Below are 27369 nucleotides of genomic sequence, written 5' to 3' on the forward strand. Positions count from 1 at the left end.
GAGGGAGGAGGAGGAGGCCCCCGCCTCCTCAAGCGACGCTGTACGTATTCAGGGCGTGCTCGTGGCCGCCAGCCCCCCAGGCGCGCGCACGTCTTCCTCGCCGACGTCATTCCGGTAAGGCTCTCGTAAGTGAAGTTGAGGGCGGCTGAGGGTAAGCGAGGTAAGGACGAGATAAGGAGGGGAGATTCTGCCGCGTTACTTACCGGGGGTGCCGTGGGGCGCACTAAAGCGGCCGTGGCTGGTCACCGGGAGGCCAACGGGCGAGTAACAAAAGGCCGCGGTTGTTCGGCCTGGTATCTACCTCACATTGGCGGGGTGGCTGCGCGCATGCGTCTTTCGATTCGGTTGCCCGCCACGGCGCAAGCGCACTGGGCATTTGAAAGTTAAGTCGGCGGGGTGTAACGTCGCGGTGAGTTCCGCCGTTCCCACATTTCTTTCTGGACATGCTGCCACCCCTGTTTTCCGTGCATGTTTACTTGCGGAAACCGTCCTGCGAGCTCAGTGGGCCTTAGTCGCGTCGCACCTAAGAGCACGCCCCATTGAACACAGCAAGGGTTCCCTTCTGAGTAGGCACGCATAGGATCCTGCTGCTCGAATTAAGAGGGGAAATGTTTGGTTGCCAAATCTGCAGGGTAGGCAGACGTTTTACAGGCGTGTATAAAAAGTTGGGCAAATTTTACGTTCTTGAAGTCAGTGCACAGGACCAAGTTTGTAGGTCTTTGGAAAATAAAGGGGGAAAGGCTGCTTAAAGCATAGCAGAAACACTTGCTACATATCTGGCCGTGGTTCCATCACCTCCCTCTCCTCACCTTCCAGCATTTTGTATTCAAATAGAAAATATATTAATGACTTACAGTTGACACTTGCAGTGACCCAGAATATAGTAAATAAAATGTCTATCCTGCTTTATTGCCCTCATGATAGGAGGTAATTATCATCGCAAACAACAGCGACGAGGCAACTGGGAAGCTAGCCCAACTGAGAGTAAAAAGAATTCACTGGGGCTGGGATCAGTCTGCTAGGCAAACCAAAGGATGTACATTTTGTTGTTGTTGTTTAGTCGTTTAGTCGTGTCCGACTCTTCGTGACCCCATGGACCAGAGCACGCCAGGCACCCCTGTCCTCCACTACCTCCCACAACTTGCTCAAACTCATGCCGGTAACCTCGACAACACCATCCAACCATCTCGTCCTCTGTCGCCCCCTTCTCCTTGTGCCCTCCATCTTTCCCAGCATCAGTGTCTTCTCCAGGGAGTCTTCTCTTCTCATGAGGTGGCCAAAGTACTGGAGCCTCAGCTTCACGATCTGTCCTTCCAGTGAGCACTCAGGGCTGATTTCCTTGAGAATGGATGCGTTTGATCTTCTTGCAGTCCATGGGACTCTCAAGAGTCTTCTCCAGCACCACAATTCAAAAGCATCAATTCTTCGGCGATCAGCCTTCTTTATGGTCCAGCTCTCACTTCCATACATCACTACTGGGAAAACCATGGCTTTAACTATACGGACCTTTGTTGGCAAGGTGACGTCTCTACTTCTCAAGATGCTGTCTAGGCCTGTCATTGCCCTTCTCCCAAGAAGCAGGCGTCTTTTAATTTCGTGGCTGCTGTCACCATCTGCAGTGATCATGGAGCCCAAGAAAGTAAAATCTCTCACTGCCTCCATTTCTTCCCCTTCTACTTGCCAGGAGGTGATGGGACCAGTGGCCATGATCTTCGTTTTTTTGATGTTGAGCTTCAGACCATATTTTGCGCTCTCCTCTTTCACCCTCATTAAAAGGTTCTTTAATTCCTCCTCACTTTCTGCCATCAAGGTTGTGTCATCTGCATATCTGAGGTTGTTGATATTTCTTCCGGCAATCTTAATTCCAGCTTGGGATTCATCCAGCCCAGCCTTTCGCATGATGTATTCTGCATATAAATTAAATAAGCAGGGAGACAAAATACAGCCTTGTCGTACTCCTTTCCCAATTTTGAACCAATCAGTTGTTCCATATCCAGTTCTAACTGTAGCTTCTTGTCCCACATAGAGATTTCTCAGGAGACAGATGAGGTGATCAGGCACTCCCATTTCTTTAAGAACTTGCCATAGTTTGCTGTGGTCGACACAGTCAAAGGCTTTTGCATAGTCAATGAAGCAGAAGTAGATGTCTTTCTGGAACTCTCTAGCTTTCTCCATAATCCAGCGCATGTTTGCAATTTGGTCTCTGGTTCCTCTGCCTCTTCTAAATCCAGCTTGCACTTCTGGGAGTTCTCGATCCACATACTGCTTGAGCCTTCCTTGTAGAATTTTAAGCATGACCTTGCTAGCGTGTGAAATGAGTGCAATTGTGCGGTAGTTGGAGCATTCTTTGGCACTGCCCTTCTTTGGGATTGGGATGTAGACTGATCTTCTCCAATCTTCTGGCCACTGCTGAGTTTTCCAAATTTGCTGGCATATTGAGTGTAGCACCTTAACAGCATCATCTTTTAAAATTTTAAATAGTTCAGCTGGAATACCATCACTTCCACTGGCCTTGTTATTTGCAGTGCTTTCTAAGGCCCATTTGACTTCACTCTCCAGGATGTCTGGCTCAAGGTCAGCAACCACACTACCTGGGGTGTACGAGACATCCATATCTTTCTGGTATAATTCCTCTGTGTATTCTTGCCACCTCTTCTTGATGTCTTCTGCTTCTGTTAGGTCCTTACCACTTTTGTCCTTTATTATGGTAATCTTTGTACGAAATGTTCCTTTCATATCTCCAATTTTCTTGAACAGATCTCTGGTTCTTCCCATTCTGTTGTTTTCCTCTATTTGTTTGCATTGCTCGTTTAAGAAGGCCTTCTTGTCTCTCCTTGCTATTCTTTGGAAATCTGCATTCAATTTCCTGTATCTTTCACTATCTCCCTCGCATTTTGCTTGCCTTCTCTCCCCCGCTATTTGTAAGGCCTCATTGGACAGCCACTTTGCTTTCTTGCATTTCCTTTTCATTGGGATGATTTTCGTTGCTGTCTCCTGTACAATGTTATGAGTCTCCATCCATAGTTCTTCAGGCACTCTGTCCACCAAATCTAAATCCTTAAACCTGTTCCTCACTTCCACTGTGTATTCATAAGGGATTTGACTTAGATTGTATCTTACCGGCCCAGTGGTTTTTCCTACTTTCTTCAGTTTAAGCTTGAATTTTGCTATAAGAAGCTGATGATCTGAGCCACAGTCAGCTCCAGGTCTTGTTTTTGCTGACTGTATAGAGCTTCTCCATCTTTGGCTGCAGAGAATATAATCAATCTGATTTCGATGCTGCCCATCTGGTGATGTCCATGTGTAGAGTCGTCTCTTGTGTTGTTGGAAAAGCGTGTTTGTGATGACCAGCTTGTTCTCTTGACAGAACTCTATTAGCCTTTGCCCTGCTTCGTTTTGATCTCCAAGGCCAAACTTGCCAGTTGTTCCTTTTATCTCTTGCCTCCCTACTTTAGCATTCCAATCCCCTATAATGAGAAGAACATCCTTCTTTGGTGTCACTTCTATAAGGTCTTGTAAGTCTTCATAGAACTGGTCAATTTCAGTTTCTTCAGCACCAGTAGTTGGTGCATAAACTTGGATTACTGTGATGTTAAAAGGTCTGCCTTGGATTCGTATCGAGATCATTCTATCATTTTTGAGATTGCATCCCAGTACAGCTTTCGCCACTCTTTTGTTGACTATGATGGCCACTCCATTTCTTTTACGGGTTTCTTGCCCACAGTAGTAGATGTGATGGTCATCCGAACTGAATTCGCCCATTCCCGTCCATTTTAGTTCACTGATGCCCAGGATGTCAATATTTATTCTTGCCATCTCATTTTTGACCACCTCCAACTTACCCAGGTTCATGGTTCTTACATTCCAGGTTCCTATGCAATATTTTTCTTTACAGCATTGGACTTTCCTTTCGCTTCCAGGCATATCCGCAACTGAGCATCCTTTCGGCTTTGGCCCAGCCGCTTCATCAGCTCTGGATCTACTTGTACTTGCCCTCCGCTCTTCCCCAGTACATAGATATTGATTTATTCTTGCAATAGTTCTGTGAAGGTCACATTCTATACAGAACAGATAGTTCAATTAACGAACTAGCTAAACAGAATGTCTGTGCTTGTATCTGTCATGTCAAGAAGTGAACCCCTGATTGTCCATATGTAAAATAAGTGCTTGTGCAAGTGGGTGGCTTTTTTATTGCAAACCAGCAGAGATACCACTGCAGCCTAAAGGTAGTTGCATGACTGTCTTTTGGTAGCTTATCATGTCTACGTGGGCACCTGGAAACTGTTTCAGTGCAAGCGTGTCAGTGCATGGTTGAAAAGAAAACCCTTAAGATGGTACTCAAAAATGTAGAGAGCGTTTAATAAGATGATGAATTCCCCAATGAGTTTCATTGGAAGTCATTCTTGAAGGCACAAGAATTCAGTTGGTTGGGTTACTCCAATAGTACAGCGCCTCTCCCATTTGCTGACCTTGTGGTCTCGGTATGGCACGTGACATCATGGGCATAGCCAGCCCAGGATTTATGTTGAGGGGCAGGCTTTATATTAGAGGACAGAACCTCAGTTAGTTAAGTATTTTTATTGATTTACTTGATTTCAGGGGGGCAGCTTCTCCCCCCCCCTTAGCAACACCCATGTGTGTAATCAAGTGACAAGGAAAGTGTGTTCAGAAAAGTTCTATTCAGCTGAATGCATGGGGGTGCAAACTCAACCCATCCACCCGTCAGCATTAGCATCCACCCCTGCCACTGAATGCAGGTTGAGTTGAACGCAGCCTCCTTGTGATCATAACCTGTGTTATCAGAATTCCTGATTGTGGAGAGGTTTTTAAGTATGTTAAGTTGAATATGCTTTGGATCTCCCTTCAGACTTTTGTGCTGAATATGGCATGGTTGGGAGTGGAGAGTGTGGGGCAGGTGTGTTGGGGGTGGCCTAGTGACCTTTACATATTTTGTATAGCTGCTAAACAGAGCTAAAGTGATTCTTGTTTCACTATCTGAAAACTTCTTTCCCCACAGTAGCCACTAACGTTGAGTTAAAAGTTCTCTGCAAAATGTCGTGCAGTTCCATGTCAGGACACAGTTTAAAGATACAGATTTCGTTCTGCCTAACTTTCACCCTTCTTGCCTCTTTTAGATGGTACCCTCCCTCGTTACTTCATTAAACTGACCTGATTTGCACATCATTTTGTGCCAAACTATGGCTTAGAGGAAACAGGTGTATGGGCTCTTGGAAAGCCATTTTGCTCACATCCAGACTGGGGCTCATATTTAAGCTCTCTTAAACCACAAGCTGTAACCGAAGACCAAGGATGAGCAGAGTGGCTGTAGGGTCCTCTCCCTGAGCCCTGTGCGGTCCCACTAGGCCATAGTTTGATAACATGTAAGCCAAGCCATTGTTGATCTCTTCCAGGAGTTTGAGCCCTTGGCTGCAAAGTAAGGGGAAAGTGTGTTGTGGGGCTGGGGCGGGAGAAGCAATCTCTTTTTTAACAATAGGATGCAGAAATTGGTTAGGTTTGTGTCTTTAAATCTTTTCTTTAAACCTGCTGACACCTAGCTCAAAATTTGTGAGGCTATTTGCTACCTACATCTACAAACAAAGTAGTTACTACACAGTGGAATGAACCAACCTAGTAATAGGTCTTGCTCACTGGCCTACAACTACGTAGCATGATGAGTGGTCCTCTCCCAATTGTGACCCCACAAAGGTGCCCATATATCTATGCCTTGCTCAGTGATATGGGGAAACACTGATGGCCGGCCCTACTAGCTTCAGACATGTTATGCTATCTCTGGTGGACACTGAAGCCCCCGTTGAGGCTATGAGGAGGTTTGCTCAAAGACTGAAGAGGTACAGTATGAAGGTAGCTGGCAGTCTGAGAACTTTAGCAAGATATTTGTGGGGACACACCCCTCCAACTATTCCGATGTTGGTTCTGTTTCTGGGAAATGCCTCGTATTACAGCCATTTATTTCATATCTCATATAAGCAATGGTATATCACTCAAAGGGCCAAACTAGATGCAACATTTTTCGTGTTTTTAGCCCTGACATGGCTGGTTGGTTTTTTAAAAAAGAGTCAATGTGAGGAAGTGCTAGATGGGGGTGTGGCCGCTGTTGCATGCTGACAGCTTCTAGGAGCCACAGACGAGAGCTGAGTGCAGGGTGGGGACCAAGGAGGACATACTGCCCCAGTAGGAGCACATTGTGTCCCCCACCAGAGGTATTACCCCTCCCCTAACACCCCATACACCCCCACACAAGGCTAAAGGCATGTACAATGTCACATCTATTTTTAACCTATTGATTCTTTTGCATTTGTTCGGGTTCTAATATCTGTCTGCTGTAGATTATTTGATTTCCTTCTGACCATGTTTTCTTGAAGGACAGAGAGCAACAGCAAGCGTCTTCTAGTGGCTTAGGTGAGACAGCAAGTCTGACTGGGGCATTTTTATAGGTTGTGAAGTGCCGCATGATTCACTTGGGTGCACTTGTGGTTTCCTGGTTGGTTTCCCTGCAGTTCTTTTGTTTGCTCAGAGTGTGGCAGTGGCGCCCATGAACTGAGTTTCCACCCCAAGTTCAGGACTTGCTGTGCATGCCTTCATTACATTATTATATTACATATCCTCTTGTATTTTGTGGGATTTCTCTGACTACAAATTGCATGAAGCCACTTGTTGCCTTACAGAGGTAAGGAGATTAACAGTACAATTCTGTGCATCATTAATTGGAAGTAAGTCCTGATGATTTAAATTGGAATTGCTTTCTAGCAGATGTGCATAGGTTTGCATGGTTTGTGTCACAATACATTCGTTAGTCTTTAAGGTGTTGCAAAACACCTTGAGGTGCACGGTTTTTCTTTTGTCACAACAGACTAACACTACATTGCTACTCTTTTTGAACTTGCTTTCATAAAGACCCCCAAAAGTGCCTTTTTTGAATCTGCAGTAGCTGTGATTCTAACCGGAACTTAATTGATGCAAGCACATTTCAGGTTATTAACCTATGTCTGTGACCATATGGGATAGAAAGAGGTTTGGGGTCTGTTGATGGGTTTGCACAGCAGCAGAGGAATACTTGAAATGCCCAGGACCTTTCAGAGAGAGAGAGCCTACATTTACAGTACTTGAATCTTCATGCTTAACTACTTAGAGAGATTCTAGTTGTACTAGATTTCTTTCCTTTGTTTATTTCAAAATCAGTGAACTGGTTTTCCCAATATTCTCTATCCTGTTGCAGAGAAGACACTGAAGTCTTTTAAAAAGAAGGCTATAAAACCCCTGTCTGGCTTATAGGCCATCCAGTGACTCCTGTGTACCTCAGAATTGATAGCTTTGTTGGCTTATACTAGCTAGGACAACACAAGGAAATACAAGCTCACAAAAAGCCATCCTTGATTGGATTAATTTACTGCTCCCACTGTGGCCAGCTTTTGGAAGATGTATTTCCTCCCGCAAATGCTTGGGTACCATGCTGAGCCATTGATCAGGTAGTCATTGGAGTATGGCGATTTACAAATGTGAAATGGGCTGCATGGCTCATAAAAGATGAAGGAAGATGCTGTACATAATTGTGGTAGATCTGGAATGGATAATAAAAACAGTAGGTATTCAGTGACTAAACAGACAGCAATTGCTTTAACTGTGTTATGTGTGTTGTAGGTTTTTTTTTTTAAAAAAAAATACATTAACAGCTTAAAAGAGCATTTTCTTTAGGTTGTGGGAGTAGTTAATACTGTAAGATAGCCGGCTCCACAAAACAACCTAAAGGTTTTGTATCTTACTTTTAAAAGATTTTATATAACAATAAGGACTTCAACTGGGGAAGGTAATTGAAACAGCTTTAAGGCCTCTCCAGCCCATGTTAATACAGGAAATGTGAGGAGGCATTGTAGATCTAATGGTGTTTTTGTTAGGGGGAGGGGGCTGAAAAAAATGTTTCCTTTATTCACGAGCAATGCTTAGATTGGGTTTTACACTTGCTGTATTTCTAAGCTGTATGAAGAGTTTGTGTTGACTGGGCTTTCCCCATTATAAGTAAAAAAAAAGCTCTTTCCTGGTTTTCCTTGTGCATATTCTAATAATATTCATTCTGGTGGTGAAATGGTGTCCTTATCATTGCTTCTGTCCTTGAATAGGTAGATGACCCAAAAGGAAAGAAGCAGTGGGAGAAGTCCACTGCATGGCATTTAACTTGTCATATCCAGTTCCTCTTCCTGCTATCTGATTCCACAAGGTGTTTGGTAACCAATTCAGAACATTACCCATCTTTGTTAGCCTCTGATGGTGAAAAGAATCCTGTGGCATCTTGGGCCAATTCTTTTGTTACTTTCTGCACTTGAGAACTGGTATCTGGAATGCAAAATAAATGTGCATGGCATCTCTGAAAATCGCACCCACCTATATAATGCACAGCTTTTTGCCTGCAAAACACACCCAAGCGGCAGCTGGAAAAGCTGTGAGCACTTGGCTCAGGTGTGTTTTGCACGTTAAAGCTCATTATTTGTGACCTTTTATAATGATTTCAATCTGTTCTTGATCACAATACCAAGTTCCTGTCTAGGAGCACCTAATCTTCTAACAGTGAAGTTAAGAGCATGTGAACCCAATTCGTCCTGGACCCCTGGGAGATTCATGGAAACTTCTCTGGGCTTTGTAAACTGCTTTGAGGTTTTTTCTACATTCGAGCAGTGTATGCATTTTATTCAATAAATAAATGCAAATAATATAATGAAATGTATGACATTGACCTTGGCCTTTGAGGTGCCATAGAACTCCAATGTTTGGGTTTCTGCATTCTGGCTGCCACCCAGTGGTGAAAGTTTTTATTGCATTTTGTTTCTAAGAGCAAACATGTTGCGAGCAAATGGAGCAGCAGGGTACACATACATATTGTGGCAAAAGGTGAAGAAGAGTCAAGACTTGAAAGTTGGGGATGGTGCTGTGGCTGCTTGTGGTCCAAATATTCTTATGCATTGCTGAGAACAAGAGCACCTGTAGCTTTTGTTTGTTTGTCCTACAGATGCAGATTCAAGTTTTATATATTCATCTTCTACCTCTTAATTCCTAATGGGTTTAAAGAAACCTGGCTCCCAAGGTTAAACTGTTTGATTTCTGTGGACTCTCTTTTTTTCTTAGAAAAAGAAAAGCAGAATATCCAGCTGCATGTTTTTCTACTTGACTGTGTTTGAAAGTCAAATCTATTTTGATTTTTAAAATTCTACAGCAATCCCATTTCTCTCTCTCTCTCTCTCTCTCTCTCTCTCTCTCTCTCTCTCACACACACACACACACACACACACACACACACACCCCACATATAATTGAGCCATTTTCTCCTTGCCAGCCTTTGGTTAAGTGTACATAGTGCCAAGCACACTGCAACATGTCCATCATTTTCTTTGATGGCAGGCTTGCCCACATCTTCTGTCGAGAGATCCAGCAGTTGCACTTCTCCCCGGAGCCACAGTATGTGGGTCATTCAGAGTTGCTGGGTGGAGATGGATGGTGTGGAACATGCAATCATGTTTTGCTCTGAGTACCTGACTTGATGAGAACTGTCTGGGTTTGAAAGCCCTACAGCACTTCAATAAAACTACTATTTATTTGAATGAATGATGCTTTAACCTGTTCTCAGTGTCTCATCCTTGGGATGTTAGGCCACAGCCTGCACTGCAGAGAATAATCATTTCTGTCGGCATGGTGTCCCATCAGATTGGATGGAATTTGCATCACTACCTAAGCTACATGGAATCTGGCTATCAGGGACATAACTTTGGTTAAAACCTTTCCTGGTACAAAGGTCTCTGTGGTGTCTGAAATAGCGTGAATTCATGCAGCTGATATGTAAGCTGCCATGCCTCTCTGTTATCATTTATATTTAACAATCGGCATTAACTATGTTGAGTATAATTAGTGTAAATTAAGCTTTCAGCAAGTTAATCCTTTTCAAATCATATTGCTGTCTTAGCTCAGACTTTGTGCTGGGTCACAGAAGATGTGTAGCACAGCCTCCAGCTTTGATCTATTGAGTTATGTAAACCAGCTAAATTGTGGGAGGCGGATTTACACTGCGCTCCCTTTGAATCTTGATGTGTTTCAATAGTATGGTCTGGTGGGGGAATTAAAAAGTTGCCAATTCTAGCTCAAAGGCACACAGCTATATTGTGATTGTGTGATCTGTTTTCTCAGCTTGCAATCCTAAATACACAGACTTAGAAGCAGGCCCCATCGATAATGTTAGAGATTACTGTGTTTAAGAAGAAATAAAATAATAATAAATAGTCCAGTAGCACCTTAGAGACCAGCTAAGTTTGTTCTGGGTAAAAGCTTTTGTGTGCATGCACACTTCTTCAGATACCGATGGACTTCCATTTCCTGCAGCTCAGTGTGGTGCCTTCCATGATTCTAGATTCAGGTAGATAGCTGTGTTGGTCTGAGGCAGTTGAAATAAAAAAAATTAAAAAATAGTCCAGTAGCACCATAGAGACCAACTAAGTTTGATCTGGGTATAAGCTTTCATGTGCATTCACACTTCTTCAGATATGTTTAAGATTTGTTTTAGGTTGGGATGGCAGTCTCTGAAATTGGTTTTTCTGTCACTGTTCTCATAATCACAGGCACATAGATTTTGTGGGTTTGCTTGGAAGCAGGTTTTCAATTTAATTTGAGTCATGGGTCTGGAATAAATACATTGACCTTCCTTCCAGCCTAGGAAGCAGGGCTAAATCTTTTGACCAGAAGCTGGTACTAGACTGGCCACTTGAGTTACACTCTTCCCTTGCTAAGACAAACAGAACATTACCTCAAACCAAGTCCCCCATTAATTTGAATATATTCCCCAATTATCTTATGTGTGAACAAAATGCTGTTTTCCCCCAGTTAACTCAGCAGTGTGCTGCTACACTCCCTCCACTGATAGCCTCACATAATGTAAACAACAGCACAAGAAGAAAGCAATCAAGATGGTACATACACTTGAAGCACTTGGTTTTCATGTCTTCCTTTCTCTTGCCTTTAGGTTCAGATTGAGCAAAATGGCTGCCTCTTCGTCATCGTCTTCAGCTGGTGGAGTTAGCGGAAGTTCCGTAACTGGGTCTGGGTTCAGCGTCTCAGACCTTGCCACACCAAGAAAAGCTCTCTTTACGTACCCCAAAGGAGCTGGCGAAATGTTAGAAGGTAACTGCTCTGCATATCTCCTCCTTTTGCGTCAAGGGAGTAAAAAGGGCACTGCTAAACATCACATAAGCTTTCACCCTTGTGCCTGTGCGTAGGTCTTTGCAGTAAAGTGGTTTTCTCTTGGTACAGGCGAGAGTGGTTAAGAGCCAGGTGGTAGTAGCGGTAAAACAGTTTTGTGTGTGGCATATGGGCTCTCAACTTACACTGCTTTCCAGGGAGTGAGCCCCAATGAACCTGGGGGGGGGGGACTTTACTTCAGAGTAAACCTGCTCTAGTGGAGCTTGTGCTACTTTTGTTATCCCTTTGCATCTCTTCAACTTGCATAGTTGGATGGAGTCATTCGCCCAGTAAGCTGCATTGATTCCAGGCACCACTCGGCTGATGTTGCATTGCTGATCTGATCTATTGGGCTTTGGAATGTCGGCGATGTATGATTTGCACCCTTGTTTCAGGATTCGCTGCAGATAATTATAGAGCCCGTTTGGATACTTAGGAGCTGCCCGGTATTAGCCAGGAGACTGCCTGTCTCAGAGCCTCTGGGCTCATAAAGGAGAGCATGCAACCACAGCACCTTCTACTCAGTTAATGCTTGACCCATCTTTCTGTCCTGCCTTCTGCATCAAGCAGGACTGGTTGTGCTCTGCAGCAGGCAAGATAAGCCAAAGGGGTAAAGTCAGAGGCTGCAGCATCTCCAAGCACTTAAACAGACAAGCAAAGTTTTTAGGTTAGCATCTGGCAATCCTATCAGTAATAGATCTCCAGACACACTTAAGGACATCATAAGAGCACAGCTGAATCTGGTCAAAGGCCCATTTAGTCCAGCTTCCTATTCTTACAGTGGCCAACCAGATACCTTACAGGAAGCCTACAAGCTGGACTGGAGTGCATCAGCACTCTCCCCATATGTTCCTATTTTGCCTTGGCAGTGCCTGGATTTTTCTCCTCCTCTTGCTTACACTTACCCATCTTCTCCCTGCTTAAACCTTGAGTTCAAGCAGGAAGCAGCAAAAGCATTTCATTCCCCCGCCTTTACAGAGTCCCAAGTAGTCTTTAGACTCTTGTAAGGGCACTTTGCCTTTTGACTGAAACTCAGGCTTTATTTCAGTGGCTTAGATTTCTTGGCCAGTATGCTATGCTGTCAGTACAATTGCTCAGGCTTGATGGATGATAGCCTGTTCATTAAGATCTGAGGCAGTAGCTACTACTTAGCAATGCAAATACATATCAGTCAGAATAAAGCTGCCCTGGGTTCTACTGCTGGAGCAAGATATTGAATTCTAGGTAGCTTTATACTGACCTGTATGTCTCTTAATCCTTGAAAGCAATCGATTGCTAGTATATGTAAAGTTTCAGTATAGATTATATTTATTAGGCTAGAGTTGGCCATTTCCCCCAACAGCTCAGGACAGTTAACAGTATGACAGCAAGAAAGGATGGATCCTCCTTACATTTACGTATTGGAAGTAGGAATGGAACTGAATTGTACAATTAGTCCCACGCATAGCAAGAACAAATTATATGCTTATTTATCCAATTGCCATATCTGGGTATGGCATGGTCTGCTTTTACAAGCTGTCTTCCCTATAACAGGTGGCTCACAAGTCTTACCGATATCAGGAATAGGATGCACCGTTCAGCTGTGGGACTTGAATCTGATGTGTCCTTAAGGTTTGCAATTGGGGGCAGTTTCCAGACTCACTCATCCTAGGTCTTTTTGCTGAAAGAATGAATCTTTTCCCCATAGGCATTTCAAGACTAAAAACTAACATATTGAAACAACACAAGGCATGGGCATGGGGACTTGCTCGTCGCCAAAAAAAATAGCTTTGGAAGCACTTGCCATCACATAGTGTAGCTTCTCCATCTAAGAATGGTAGGCATTTATTTTTTTAAAAAACAGAAAGTTGGGATGGAACTCTTCCTTTATAAAACATGGCAGGATGGGTGGGTATAGTTGCTGTTTCCTTTCTTGAGAGGTAGTTGCTTTTCATTAGAGTTTTATATGCAGAGTTCGGTGTGGGGAGGGAAGAGCATTGTACTCTGTAGATCATGCCATCACTTTGCATGAATACTTGCCATGTTGCACTAATTATATACTGTGTCACAACCCTAATTAATATGTATACATATTAGCATCTGTATGCCAAACTGTTGGATTAATTAAGATTAAATGCTTGTCCTCAAACTTAATGAGCCTCTAGAACCAATTAAAATATTGAAGTATTTTTGTGTTACTGGGCATGTGCCCAGGAGAGAATGTCTGGTGAGGCTTTTTGTTCCCAAAAGAAGAAATAAGACTCCTCAGCTGCCACATATATTTAAGAGAAGTTAAAAAAAAAAAAACTTCCTACACTGAAAATCACCCATTATCCTTCCCCCACTTTGTTGCAAATAGTACTGGAAAAGTATGGGGAGGGGGTGATAGTTGGTGAGACTTATACTAAATGGATTGTTCATATGAGGAGGGGGAATGTATGGCTCCACCACAGTTAGGAACGCTTAATATCTCCAAAGCAATAAAACAATTGCCTCCACCACCCCCTGCCTTGTCTCATGACTACAACAGTAAATATTATCATAGCTGGAGGAGATATTTCTGATAATTTAATAGTATTTTTCTGATAGCATAATGATAAATCAGCCTTGCCTAGAATTGCTTACAGGGCTTCCTTATTCGGGTGGGCCAGTTCTTGCCATTTGTCAAGTCTGGCAGCCTGTTGAGCAAAGACGTGGAGCTTCTGGCCCTCCAGATGTTGATGGACTACAACTCTCCTCATCCCTGACCATTGACCATACCGGCTGAGGCTGATGGGAGTTGGTGTCTAACAGCATTCGGAGGGCCACAGGTTTCTTACCACTGCCTCATCATGCTCTAAAGCAAGGGTCTCAGATTGTAGTATACTTTTTTGAGGGGATACTAGACCAGAAACTGAATTTTGATTCTTCAAAGAGCATACAGTAAGATTAGCTGCAAGTTGGTGAAATGCCAAAAGAACCATAGTGTTATGCATCATCTTTCATGAATTTTAATATGCATTTCTAGCCTTTTGATCATTCACATGGATCAGAGTATCTTATCATCCCCCCCCCCCATCAAAGATTCAATTTTTGTCTCTCGGTAGTGTTTTCTACCTCTCCATCAGGCATTTGGTTGAAATAATCAACTATTTGCAGACCTACACCCCCCCCCACAGTTTAAAAGGCCATTTGTTGTTTAATTAGCCAAAGGGCTGGGACGAAAGGAATGCTTTTACCTGGTGCCTAAGGATATGTAACAAAGGTGCCAGGCAAGCCTCCCTGGGAGAGAACATGCACAAACAGGGAGCCACCACAGAAAAGGACCATTCTTGTGTTGCCACCTTCCGGACCTCTTGTGGAAGAGGCAAATGAAGAAGGACCTTAGATGATGATCAGATGGGTGGTGTAAAATACAATAAAACAATCACAGGGTCTGGGTCAGTTCATATGGGGAGAGGCAGTCCTTGAGGTATTGCAGTCCTGAGCCATTTAAGGCTTTATAGGTCAAAACCAGCACTTTGAATTGGGCCCAGAAACTTAATTGGCAGCCAGTGCAGTTGGGCCAGGATCAGTGTAATATGCTCAAAGCATCTTGCCCTGGCGAGCAACCTGGGCACTGAATTCTGCACCAGCTGAAGTTTCCAAACCATCTTCAGAGGCAGCCCCATGTATAACGCATTGCAGTCATCTAGCCTGGCAGCGTTAACACGCTTCTACCATGGAACATAGTAGACACCCCCACCCACTCTGCACAAACCTGCTGCTTGAAAGAGCCTGCAGTGCCTTCCTTGTACACGGAGGACTCCATGGTTCATAGGTTAGGGAGACAGCAACTGACACCTTCAGTTGCAAGTTCCAGGGCTCCACCAAGCACCCAAACAGATATTATAATCCCCTGGGAATCCAGATATAGCCACCTGCAGCCCACAAAAGATCCAATTTTGTTAGGGAAATGGGCAGAGAAGGAAGACGTCTCGCTTGAATTGCAACAGCAAGCCTATACAAAGGATTGCATGTGGAATCTCTGCTTATGGATTCTTAGGAGAATTGAAGTCACTGTTCCACTAATGAGTGATGGGCACAGACAGTAGAGTCCAGCATGCAGATAGGTGTCTGATGCAGACATACCCCAAGACAATGATCCCCATGTTTAGTTGGATCATTGCCGGCATCTGCTGGTTATTTCTCCAGCAGGCCTCCTGACTGATTTTCTCTGCTCCTTCTCCTTCTTTGGTGATCACTCTTGGCCGAGTAAGATTGTCTTCAATGAGCACAGTCTTAATAGTGAGTCCGGAAGTGGCTGGATCCACACATCCTTCCACAGTGGGACGTAGGTTTCTGGGTGGGAGTTGATCATGGTGAGGGTTTGCCAAACGTGCCTTCCCCTTAGCACGTTCCTCCCTTTTGTCCTGACTTAGACACCTTGACACCTTTGGTGAAGGCTGTTCTCCAACTGGAGCGCTCATAGGCCAGTGTTTCCCAGTTGTCAGTGTTTATACTACACTTTTCTTAGATTTGCCTTGAGAGAGTCTTTAAACCTCTTTTGTTGGACATCAGCATCACACTTTCAATTTTTAAGTTTGGAATAGAGTAGTTGCTTTGGAAGTTGATAATCAGGCATCCGAACAACATGACCAGTCCAACAAAGTTGATGTTGAGGAATCATTGCTTCGACACTGGTGATCTTTGCTTCTTCCAGTACACTGGCATTAGTTCGCCTGTCTTCCCAGGTGATGTGTAAAAATTTTCGGAGACACCATTGATGGAATCTTTCAAGGAGTTGGAGATGACGTTTATAAGTGGTCCATGTTTCACAAGCATACAGTAAGGTTGGTAGTACAGTAGCTTTGTAAACAAGCATTTTGGTTTCCCTGCGAATGTCCCGGTCCTCAAACACTCTGTACTTCAATCAGGAGAAAGTTGCACTTGCAGAGCTCAGGCAATGCTGGATTTCAGCGTCAGTGTCGGCCCTTGTGGAAAGATAACTGCTCAGGTAGGAGAAGTGATCAACATTTTCTGACGTTGCACCATTGAGTTGGATTTGTGGCACTGCAGAGGGGTTGTTTTGTGCTTGTTGATGCAGCACCTTGGTTTTTGGGATGTTGAGCAATAGGCCAAGCTTTTTGTAAGCTTCTGTGAAGCTATTTAGGATGGTTTGGAGATCACCCTCTGAGTGTGCTCACACCACGTTGTCATCAGCATATTGAAGCTCTATGACGGAAGTTATAGTAACTGTACTCTTTGCTTTCAGCCAACTCAAGTTAAAGAGCTTTCCATCAGTAGCAGGGTAGTTGTGGGGGAAAGAGGGCAGGGCTCCTGCACCTTTAGTAATTGCACAAAGGAGGACATTTTCAGCTTGGCTACACCAGCTTCAATTCTCTCTTCTATGCAGTATTAAATATTAAAGATGCAGGGCCCCAATTATCTTTTTTTCACCTGGCCACCCTACTCCCCTTTGCTTCTGGAAACCACTGGGAGAACTGCTGTTCAGTATATGATTTTTACCCCAGTGAGGGGTTTCCCTTTGACAATGTATAGGATCATGGCAATGAAAATAATAAATAGAGTTGGGGCGATAACACAATCCTGTTTAATACCTGATCCCACTGTGAATGGTTCACTTTGAGAACCACTGTTACCTGTGATTGTTGCTGTCATATTATCATGGAGGAGCTGAAGGATGTTCAGAAATTTATCTGGGCAGCCAATTTTCAGAAGGCCATTACAATTTAGTGTTGAAGGCTTTAGTCAGGTCAATAAACGCCATATACAGCGGTTGATTTTGCTCTCTGCATTTTTCTTGAAGCTGTCGAGTGAAAATTATGTCCACTGTCCCCCTATAAGGTCGAAACCCATTTTGAGACTGAGGAAGGGTAGCCTCAGATATAGTTAGGAGACGGTTTACTAAGATCCTTGCAGGAATTTTGCTGGCCGCAGCTAATAAAGAGATGCCTTGATAGTTTCCACAGTCTGTTCTATCACCTTTTTTTAAAAAAGGTTGATCATTTTGGCTCCACCACATAGCAACAACACTGCTTGGTTTATTATCACACCGTTGTTATCTAGGGGTGGGAGAGACAGGAGAGCACTGAGTTTTGGGGGCTCCATCTCCTTGATCAGTGGTCCAGTAGAATGCTTAAGGAAGCTTGCCTGGCCTCTAGTGCAGTATCATTTTGGTACCAGGAAAACACCTTTCAGATCTTCCAAATGAGCCATCTGCTCATTTTGATTTTATTGCTGTTGCTTTTATTGCATATATTTTCATTGCTTTTGTTATATATAATTTCTCTCTCTCTCTTTTGTTTTGCACTTTTATAGCTGCCCTGGGAAAGTTTCTTTGAAGGGTGGGGCATAAATAGCTTTAAATAATGGGTAGAAGCTGCAGCTAGGTGCTCATTAGGAGTTGTTGAGTGAGTAGTTTAAAGAGGGTGTTGGCCACAGAGGTACTGTTCGATTTTTTGCAGGCACCATCTTTCCCATTCGTAGGCTTGCTGCTGATAGCACTGTTTTGAGGTTCACCAGTTTCGGGAGAACATGCACTTATGGAGATAATATTCACCCCATGCAGGAAGTTGCATTGGAATTATCTCTCTGGTTACTGTGTGTTCTGCTTGATGTGCCCTGGATCTGAGCCTGTGAGGAAGAATGCATTGTATTGGCTAGCAGTACCAATGAGCGAAGTACTTGCTGTTTATCAGTGACCATGTCTGTGCTCCTCAGTGTGTTGGGGGGGGGCTCATTTAATTTCATTGTACACCGGTTGTACAATGACAATAAATGTATTGTATTATTATTATTATTATTATTATTATTATTATTATTATTATGTATGGTGTAAGCTTATGGGAGGCAGAACCTGCAGCAGGGTAGTCAGGGGGAAAAGAGGCTCCTGCGCACAAAGTAATTGCACAAAGGAGGACATTTTCAGCTTGGCTACACCAGCTGCAATTCTCAGTTCTAAGCAATATTAAATATTAAAGATGCAGGGCCCCAATTATCTTTTTTCACCTGGCCACCCTACTCCCCTTCGTTTCTGGAAACCACTGGGAAAACTGCTGTTTGGGATGCACAAGTTGAGAGCACTCCTTTAGAAAAGCAGAACTAGTTACCCAGTTCTTTGGACCCTGACTCTAAACCACTTCAGAAGTTTATAGGCTCCAACACATAAACATCATTTGTCCACCTTTGTCAGTGACATACCTCTGAGCCATGGCAGCTGCATATTGCATCAAACGTCTCATGTCTCCTTCAAGTTAGTATATATGTCCAGTTTTAAAATAATAAATTTTACTTCTTTGAAAAGTATAATTTTCTGTTCAGTTCTGGCTGAAGGATTACAGATTGCGGCTGCTAGACATTATGTGGAAAATTCCACGTTGTTTCCTATCTGGAGAAATCTAGCTTTTAAGAGAGTTTCATTACAGATCATTCTGCACGGACATAAATGCCATAGATTGCAAAATGGTTTGTAGTGTTCAGGAAGCAATATGTTCAAAGAAGAAAAGGAATCTTAGAAGATCGACTAAAACTGGTTGTTTTTTCCAGCCAAGTGGTTCTCTTGGCTTAACGAGTTAAAATGCTTTTTTTGGCCTGGTAACATGTACTGCCTTTGTCAGTTGCACTTAACTGACACCTTTAAACTTCTATACAGTGGTACCTCAGTCTACGAACAGCCTAGTTCACGAACTATTTGGAACACAAACAGTTCAAAACCGGAAGAAGGTGTTCTGGTTAGCGAACTTTTTTTGGAATCCGAACGTACTCCGTTCGGGGGTGCACTTCCATTTTGAGTGCCACACTTGCATAGGAAAAGCACGCCTTGGCTTAAGAACACTTTGGTTTAAGAATGGACTTCCGGAACGGATTGAGTTTGTTAACCGAGGTACCACTGTATTAGAAATGACAGCACAAATAAAAGATAGTGGGTGTGATCCAGCAGAACTTAAGCACGTTCTGGTCCCACAAAAACAATTAGACTTAAAGGTGCTTAACTGTGCTTGGACTGTGCTCAGCAATGACCTAGGTGGCTAATAATACATCACTAAACTTTAATGCCTGTGCAGCTTTACTCAGATGAGTTATAGAAGTACAGTCTGGCAGAAGCAAGATGTTTGTCCTTCAAAGGGCTTTTTGTCCTTTTGGCCGGACTGTGCATTTTGCAGCCTTAAGTGCATCATCTATCTCAGCTCAGACACTGACCATAATATGGTGTTGCTGAGTGCTGGAGGTCAGCTGTATGTGAGAGCATGTCATCTCTTAGAACAATCATTTGGATATTTCACTTTCACTTACAATTCTCACACTATGGGGAAGGATGTACCCCACAAAAATACATCTGCAAAATCAAATGTGGGAGGTGCAGCTTTGCTCTCTGCCTCTCCAAGGTACAGAGCATCATGGAAGGCTGCCCCACAGAACCAGTACAACTTTCCTCTCCTCCACCAGACAACTGCTGTGCATGCTATGTTGTGACCAGGCCCTTTATTCCAAGGCCCTCCCGGACCTCTCCAGGTACCTCCTGCAGTTGCTTGCTTCCCCAGGCCCTCTGCTTGTAGTCTTCTTTGAGAAAAGCAGATACCTTCACACCTCCTATTCAGACACCTCAGATGGGGCTATGTTGGTAGCATGTTAAATATTAAGCCTCAGAAACTCCTTTGCATGCTTTGCAAGTATTCATGAAACTACAAGGCAAACTCTTCGGGTAATTGTCAGCAGAATAAAGAGATGTATAGGATTCAAAACAGACCTGAAGTTCCTCCAGTTAAAACAACCAGCTCTTGCATGAGTTAGACTAAGGTAATTAATCCCTGTACTAAATTATTTCTCAGATCCCGCAATTGCAGGGTGGGGGTGAGCCAGGTGTATAAGGCCACTGAGTGCCCACATGACCAAGAGTGCAGAGGTGGCTCCTTTGGAAGCAGTCTACACACACAGTCACTGACCAGTGTTGTCTAAGTGTAAATTTCCTCCAAGCCTTGACTGCCCTGTTTGAGCAGGTCACCAGTATGAAGCAAAAACCCTTCCAGTAACTGTACCCCCATCAATAAATTATTTGGGGCAAAGTACCACACATCCCTGCTTTGCTCTAGTTGTGGGTGCCTCCAAGGAAGAGGGGAGAAAACAGAGATGTCTATGGTGAGGCAAAGTATTCCAAACTGTAGTTGGGCACAACCGAAGCACAAGACTGTTTTATTTATGTCCAAAGTCCCTGTAAGTGCAGATTGCGGATGCATGTTAATTTCAAAATGTACACTAAAAGTGTACAGTGTGCAGTAACTGATTTCAGTTTTAGTTTTCAAAATTGTCCAACTTCATCTGGAACCCTTGCCTAATAGCATGAGATTCTAAATCTCAGGGTTGTGAATTCAAGCCTCATGTGGGGCATTGCAGGGATTGGACTAGACGACCCTCACAGTGCCTTCCAACTCTAATCTATGATTCTCTGTGGCTACCACTGTTTAAGATGGGCTTGGGGAACCTCCTCTGTTTGGCAAACCTAATCTCACTTGCTCTACCCCTTCCCAAACACCTGTCCCTTTCCACAGGGAAGAAGTCTCTTCCCGAGGAAACTGTGCAAAACTTCACACTTCTGGTAGCTGAAATCTTTCTGCTTCTCTCCAACCATAATTTTTAGTGATATGCTTTATAGCCATTTGCTCCGCTAGCTCCATTCTGTCATAATTCTAACTGCCTTCAGTGTATATAGAGTGCAGTCATTTCCCCTCCTGCCCCCACCAAACAATCAAAGGCATGTTTAATACATTTTCCTCCCTTGAAACTCTATAGTAGAATCTCTGAAGTCTACATGATGGTCATGGGGAGTCAAAATGGTGTCTCCTCTTTTCTCTTCTGTATGACTGACAACCCATTCCTAACCCTGTTTGCAGGGATGAGTGGATTTTCTTTCTGAGCAGGGAAGGTGGTGGTCTTGTGCAATTCCAAGTTAGAGGAATCCAGTGCTAACTACTCTCTGAAGATTGTTCTCATAAGGTGGGAGGTGCTAATGCACTCTCTTCAATGAGTGATGTGGCCATGGTACATCTTAGAGGTTTTGTCCCAGGGATTTGCACAGTGGCCTATTTCCGATGTTGGATTGCCTGTACTTGACAAGTACCCGTGCTCATATTGATTAACATTCTGCAATGTGAGCATGAGCTGCCAGCTAAAAAATGGCTGCTCTTGCCACTGTTTCCATTCACTGCTAAGATTGCACCTTGAGATGCTCAAACATGTATTGTCCTATTCTTTTGCATTGCTCTCAGGTAGGCAAGGTGTGTGTTTCCATCCTGGATGAGTCACCTATAGTCTCCTGAGATTAGCAATTCCTGGGGAGAATAGGCTCCCCCCCCCAACCTCCCTAAAGCCTTGGGTTGAGAATCACCTACAGTTGCTTTTGGGCACTGACATGGTGCTCTGTCTTGTAGCTGCTTTGAAGAGCTATTGAATCTTAACTGAAATCCCACTATCTTTGTGACACTTCCAGAAAACCAAAGAATTGTTTTCTTTGAAGGGTGAAAGTCCTCATCTTTGTATTTTAAGGCAATTGAATTGGAGTTCATTTGCCTTTTTGAAAGAAAGAAAGAAAGAAAGAAAGAGCAATAGTAACATAGGCTAGTCAAGAACAGGTTTTCTGCACTGCAATTCCATAGATGTTAGGAGGAGGTGTCTGCTTCAGTTTTTCTGATCTGTTTTTCAGTCCAGATATCACTTAAGGAGCTAATTCTTCTTCTTTTTTCACATGGGTAGCCTTGCTACTGGGAGCATCACCTCAGGGTGCTGTGATAGTGAAAGGAGCAAATTATGTGCTAGGGATAATTGGGATTGAAAATAGACTGGCCAAGGTCATAATTCCTTCATATAAAGTTTGGTGTGGCTGCATTAGGAACCCTGATTGTGCCCCATCTCAGAAAGGATATGGTAGAGCTGAGAAAAGGGCAGAAAAACAACAACCAAATTGATCAAGGTATTGGGAGCATCGTTCCGATATAAAAAAGCTGAAGCATCTTCAAAACACTCTTTAGTCATTTTTCTCCCTAAAGAACTAAAGAGGGGTGTGATAGAGTTTTACAAAACCTATGAACAGAGAGAAGTCCCTGCCTCCCCTCTCATAGCTCTGGGTCACCCAAGGAGATGATTGGCATTATTATACTTGGGGCAGACAAAAGCATACTCCTTCACACAACACAAAAACTTAACTTGCAGGATTTGCTTCCCTGAGATGTTAGTGATGGCTTGGAAAGGCAAATCTGTGGAGGGTAGATCCATCAGCAGCTATTTAACCATGGTGTATCATAGAATCCTAGAGCTGGAAGGGACCACGAGGGCCATCTAGTCCAACCCCCTGCAATACAGGAATCTTGCCCAATGTGGGGCTCGAACTCATGAACTCATGAGATTAAGGTTTTCATGCTGTACTGACTGAGCTAAATCTATGTGATGGTTAATGGAATGTCCAAGTTTCTAGGCAATATTTATTTGCTATATTTGTAGAAGGCCTTTTGTCCCTAAGAGCTAGCAAAGGCCGTTCGCGAGAAAAACTTCGCGAGGGGCTTGCTCAGTTTGTACGACACACCCTGATTCAAATTTTGCATTCCAGTGTCTCTGTTTAACGTGGGTGCAGTAGCATAGGAAAGTGCCTTATAAAGAATTAGGCCTGTGGTCAGTTTCGCTCAGTATTGTCTGGAGAAAGTGGTCATCCAGTTGCTGCTGGACTCCGACTCCCACTATCCCTGACCCAGCTGTGGTGGTTGGCGCTAATGGGATCCAGAGCCCAACAATATCTGAAGGGCCATAGATTCCTTCTCTCTGGTGTAATTGCCTGGCAGTGGCTTTCCATGGTTTCAGGGAGGAGATTTCCCCAGTGTTCCCTGGAGATGCTATCCGGCAGAGTTTTTGTGAAGCCTTGCAGGCGGTTGTTTAATTGTCACTCCCCGCCCCCTTTTTTCTATTAATGATAACAAAACCAAAAACCATTTTCTATCTCAGTACTCCATGAGTCCAAACCCAGGTTGGCTTGAATCCTTGGTCCAAAAAGAAATGGTTGTTGTTTCCAGTGGCACCGTTAGATGGACATAGGGAGGCATAAAAAAAGTAACGGGACCCCTGACCGTTAAGTCCAGTTGCAGACGACTCTGGGGTTGCGGTGCTCATCTCGCTTTCCAGGCTGAGGGAGCTGGTGTTTTGTCTGCAGACAGTTTTTCTGGGTCATGTGGCCAGCATGATTAAGCCGTTTCTGGTGAACCAGAGCAGCGCATGGAAACAGAGTTTACCTTTGTGCTGGAGTGGTACCTATTCATCTACTTGCACTTTGACATGCTTTTGAACTGCTAGGTTGGCAGGAGCTGGGACCGAGCAACAGGAGCTCACCCCGTTGTGGGGATTTGAACCGCCAACCTTCTGATCGGCAAGCTGAAGAGGCTCAGTGGTTTAGACCACAGCACCACCCACATAGACTAAATTATCTTCCCCTTCTATTTACAGATGGCTCAGAGCGATTCCTATGTGAATCCGTTTTCAGCTACCAGGTTGCATCCACATTAAAGCAAGTGAAACATGGTAAGTACTCTCCAACTTATATAAGAATCGTCAATGGATATATCGATAGTAAAAGTTCCATAATCATAGAATCATAGAATTGTAGAGTTAGAAGGGACCCTGTTTGCAAGTGGTTTTTTAAATATATATATATATATATACCGAAAGCACCAGCCTGAAGATGACGAGTGAGACCTCGTCGAAACGTCGCCTAGACACCCCAACTCTTACACGGGAAGACACCCGAAGACACCAAAACCTGCATTCCTGTACCCGTGAAAATCTACGAAAGCAAATATATATATATATATATATATATATATATATATATGCAGGTTTAGGTGTCTTCGGGTGTCTTCCCGTGTAAGAGTTGGGGTGTCTAGGCGACGTTTCGACGAGGTCTCACTCGTCATCTTCAGGCTGGTGCTTTCGGCTTCTTGTTACTGGAACAGAGCAGGATCTCAGTGTTTGAGTTCCTATAAATACTGTTGAGGGGGTGTGGTGTATAGCCTCCAACGTTCTGGGCAGAGAGGAAGTTCCCAGGTTAGTGTGCCTTTTCTTCTTTTGTTCCTTAATTACTTGAGGGATATCTTGAGTGATACCAGCAAAACAGGGTTACGAAGCTAATCCAAAAAGAAACACCCCCCAAAAACCAAGACACAGAAGAAAACAATGGCATGGCCCTCCTTCCTTATATCAAGGGCACTACAGATAAAATTAGCAAAATCCTCCATAAACACAATATCAAAACAGCCTTTTGCACCAACCAAAAAATAGCCAATATCCTCAGAAACCCCAAAGATAAAATCCAGTTGGAAAACCAAGGGGTCTATGAAATACCCTGCAAAGTCTGCCCAGCCACGTACATTGGACAAACAAACAGACGAATAAATGCACGTATCGCAGAACACAAGAATGCCGTCAAAAAAGAAGAAAAAACCTCCTCTCTTTTCCAACACATGAAAGAAACAGGACACGAAATTAATTTTGCAGATTCCAAATTGCTCTTTAACATGGAACATCACCACAAGAGAATAATCATGGAAGCCATCGAGATAGAGAAACACCCTCACAACATGAACAAGCGTGACGACACGTCCCGCCTGCCAGACATCTGGAAATTAGCCCTCCCCACAAAAACCGACACCAGAACCAGAGGCACACAGAACGCCATCACCAATCAACCACACCAGACCCAAACCCAGACCCTCTCCACAGATAAATTACAGACACCATCCAGTAGCCAAACCATAGTGGCACCTCCGGATGCTGCACCCCCCTGCAATCCCTACACAGATCTGGCTGGCACAGGGCACAAAACCACAGCTCGCCCCTATACACGAAGCCAAGCCAGAGCACAACTAAGTGCAGTACAGCCATCTTCTCAGAAAAACTCTTCACAAGCTCAAGAGGTCAAGACACGAAAGCTTTAGCAACTAATCCACACCTAATGACCCACCTAAGTGGTACTCAGAATATCACTCAAGAAATCACTCAAGATATCCCTCAAGTAATTAAGGAACAAAAGAAGAAAAGGCACACTAACCTGGGAACTTCCTCTCTGCCCAGAACGTTGGAGGCTATACACCACACCCCCTCAACAGTATTTATAGGAACTCAAACACTGAGATCCTGCTCTGTTCCAGTAACAAGAAGCCGAAAGCACCAGCCTGAAGATGACGAGTGAGACCTCGTCGAAACGTCGCCTAGACACCCCAACTCTTACACGGGAAGACACCCGAAGACACCTAAACCTGCATTCCTGTACCCGTGAAAATCTACGAAAGCAAATATATATATATATATCTTAATCTAGTTGATCTCTTGTGAACCTGTTGACACAATGTTATCTCAGATAATAGAATTGCAAAAGCAATATTTATTTATGCAGTCTATTTCTTGAAACCTCTATTACTTACTCCTGCGTTGTATGCATAAGAGGAGTAGTATGAATGCTGCATTCATACTAGGTAGTCTTGTGAGATGCAATTCTGCTGTTAAAAAAACACTCTCTGCCCCACGGGTCAGTTGGTTTGAATATGACCTCCTCTCCTCCTTCCTGGCTCACATGGTATATTGGAGATCAGTTGGTATTTCTGAAGTGCCATCAAGATGCAAGAGATCTCTATCGGATACATATATTTTTTTTGTACTGCAGTTCTGTGAAAAATGTTCAAAGTGTTATCTGGTTAGATTAACTTTTTGTGTACGAAACTAGATAATGTACTGTTCCAGCCATATTCTGTGGCCCAGCAGATTGGACAAGAATCCTTCAGTTGCAATAATCAATCCAAGTGGACTAAAAGTTAGATGACTGTTCTGAAGTCAGATTTCCTTTCAGATCTTCATGTTTAATGTGCAAAAGCAGTTCTACTGGTGTCTTTTTCCGGGGAGTAAATTCTGGTTATCTATATAAACAACCTTTCTTTACATTTATTGAAAGCTATTGTAATTGTAATCTGTAGCTCAGTAGTGCAAAAGGGTTTTCCTCTTTGAAGACATTAAGAGTTTTCCTGCACCTCCTAGGGAATTGAGCCTCCCACAACTAAAGGAAGGGGGGCTTATTCACACTTATTCACACCTTTCATCCTGCTTTTTCCAGGCACAGGTGAATGTACATCTAGAATACATATATAAATAAAAACAAAACTTAATTTTTGTTGCAGATTGAAACCAACTTGCTGAAGTGGGGGGCGGGGCGGGGATAACTTTTCTGTAACCAATGAAAGAATTGTCTGCGGCAAGAGACTATTCATGGCTGTTAATGTGTTTCATTTGAAAAGCTTAATTGAAAGTTTATTGCTAACCACAGTCAAATTTTCTGTTGCAGATCAGCAAGTTGCTCGGATGGAAAAACTCGCTGGTTTAGTTGAAGAGCTGGAGGCAGACGAATGGCGGTACAAACCCATAGAACAGTTGCTGGGGTTCACTCCTTCATCGGGTTGAAAGTTTGTTGATGTGGAAAGATAAATCACTTGCACGGTTCCCTTTTAAAACACTTGGCTGTTTTCCATTGCTTGGACTGCAGTGTAGTAAAGAACGGTCCATAACTGGGCTGCCTCTTACCAGAGCCAGTAAACTGCAGACACACAAGGTTTTATTAAAGAAAAAAATTTATTCGGTTTTCCAGCAGCCTCACTCAGGAGCATGTTTCAGGAGGGTGTGATTGCTGTAACTAAGGAGATACAATCAGTTTTTGAAGAAGAACCTGTTTGCTCAAAAGGGAAGGGGTGGCTATTTAAACTTACAACCCTTTATGCTGACCTTGGAGCATGTGTGCTGAAAGTTGGCTGGGTAATTGGACCCTTGTTACTGTTCAAGTTAAACTCCTGGAGGGCAGAGTCAAAAGGCAACAGGCTTTGGCCTTAAGCTGTCCCTTTGAAGATGGATGTGATAAAACAATAGGATAGGCTCACTTGAAGGGCAGAAGAACATTAACTGTTTCCTGTATTTAGATTCCTTGGTTTTTGCTGAGTCTGCATTTTGTCAGCTGTTTCTCTCTTAACTGACTGTGGAAATATTGGCAGAAGATGACTGCTGTTAAATGCAGAGCAAGCCTCTGAAAAGCAGCGTTGGCTGTCCTCTCCTTTGTTCCAATTCACTTGAACCGTCTGTTTGGCAATTAAATTATTTCTACTGCTA

At 43.5% G+C, this 27369-nt stretch overlaps 2 protein-coding genes across 5 annotated transcripts in view; one reads left to right on the forward strand and one right to left on the reverse strand.

Moving 5' to 3' along the window:
• Window positions 1-344, reverse strand: part of ASCC1 (activating signal cointegrator 1 complex subunit 1) — a 49467-nt gene extending 49123 nt beyond the window's left edge. The window contains exon 1 of the mRNA XM_083503217.1: window positions 204-344. The gene's annotated coding sequence lies outside the window, so the exon portion shown is untranslated. The remainder of the gene's footprint in view (window positions 1-203) is intronic.
• ANAPC16 (anaphase promoting complex subunit 16) lies at window positions 1-27369 on the forward strand. 4 transcript variants are annotated; one of them, XM_083503260.1, is made up of 4 exons: window positions 1-114; window positions 11018-11175; window positions 23674-23748; window positions 26558-27369. In XM_083503260.1, the coding sequence occupies exons 2-4, from the start codon at window positions 11034-11036 to the stop codon at window positions 26671-26673; spliced, it is 333 nt and encodes a 110-aa protein (XP_083359386.1). In that variant the 5' UTR covers window positions 1-114; window positions 11018-11033; the 3' UTR covers window positions 26674-27369. The 4 variants fall into 4 exon arrangements, with proteins under 4 accessions (XP_083359386.1, XP_083359387.1, XP_083359388.1 ...); XM_083503261.1 differs by having other exon boundaries at window positions 35-160; XM_083503262.1 differs by having other exon boundaries at window positions 85-151.

This window comes from Podarcis liolepis (genome assembly GCF_965112155.1).
Source record: "Podarcis liolepis genome assembly, chromosome: 5".
Classification (NCBI taxonomy): domain Eukaryota; kingdom Metazoa; phylum Chordata; class Lepidosauria; order Squamata; family Lacertidae; genus Podarcis; species Podarcis liolepis.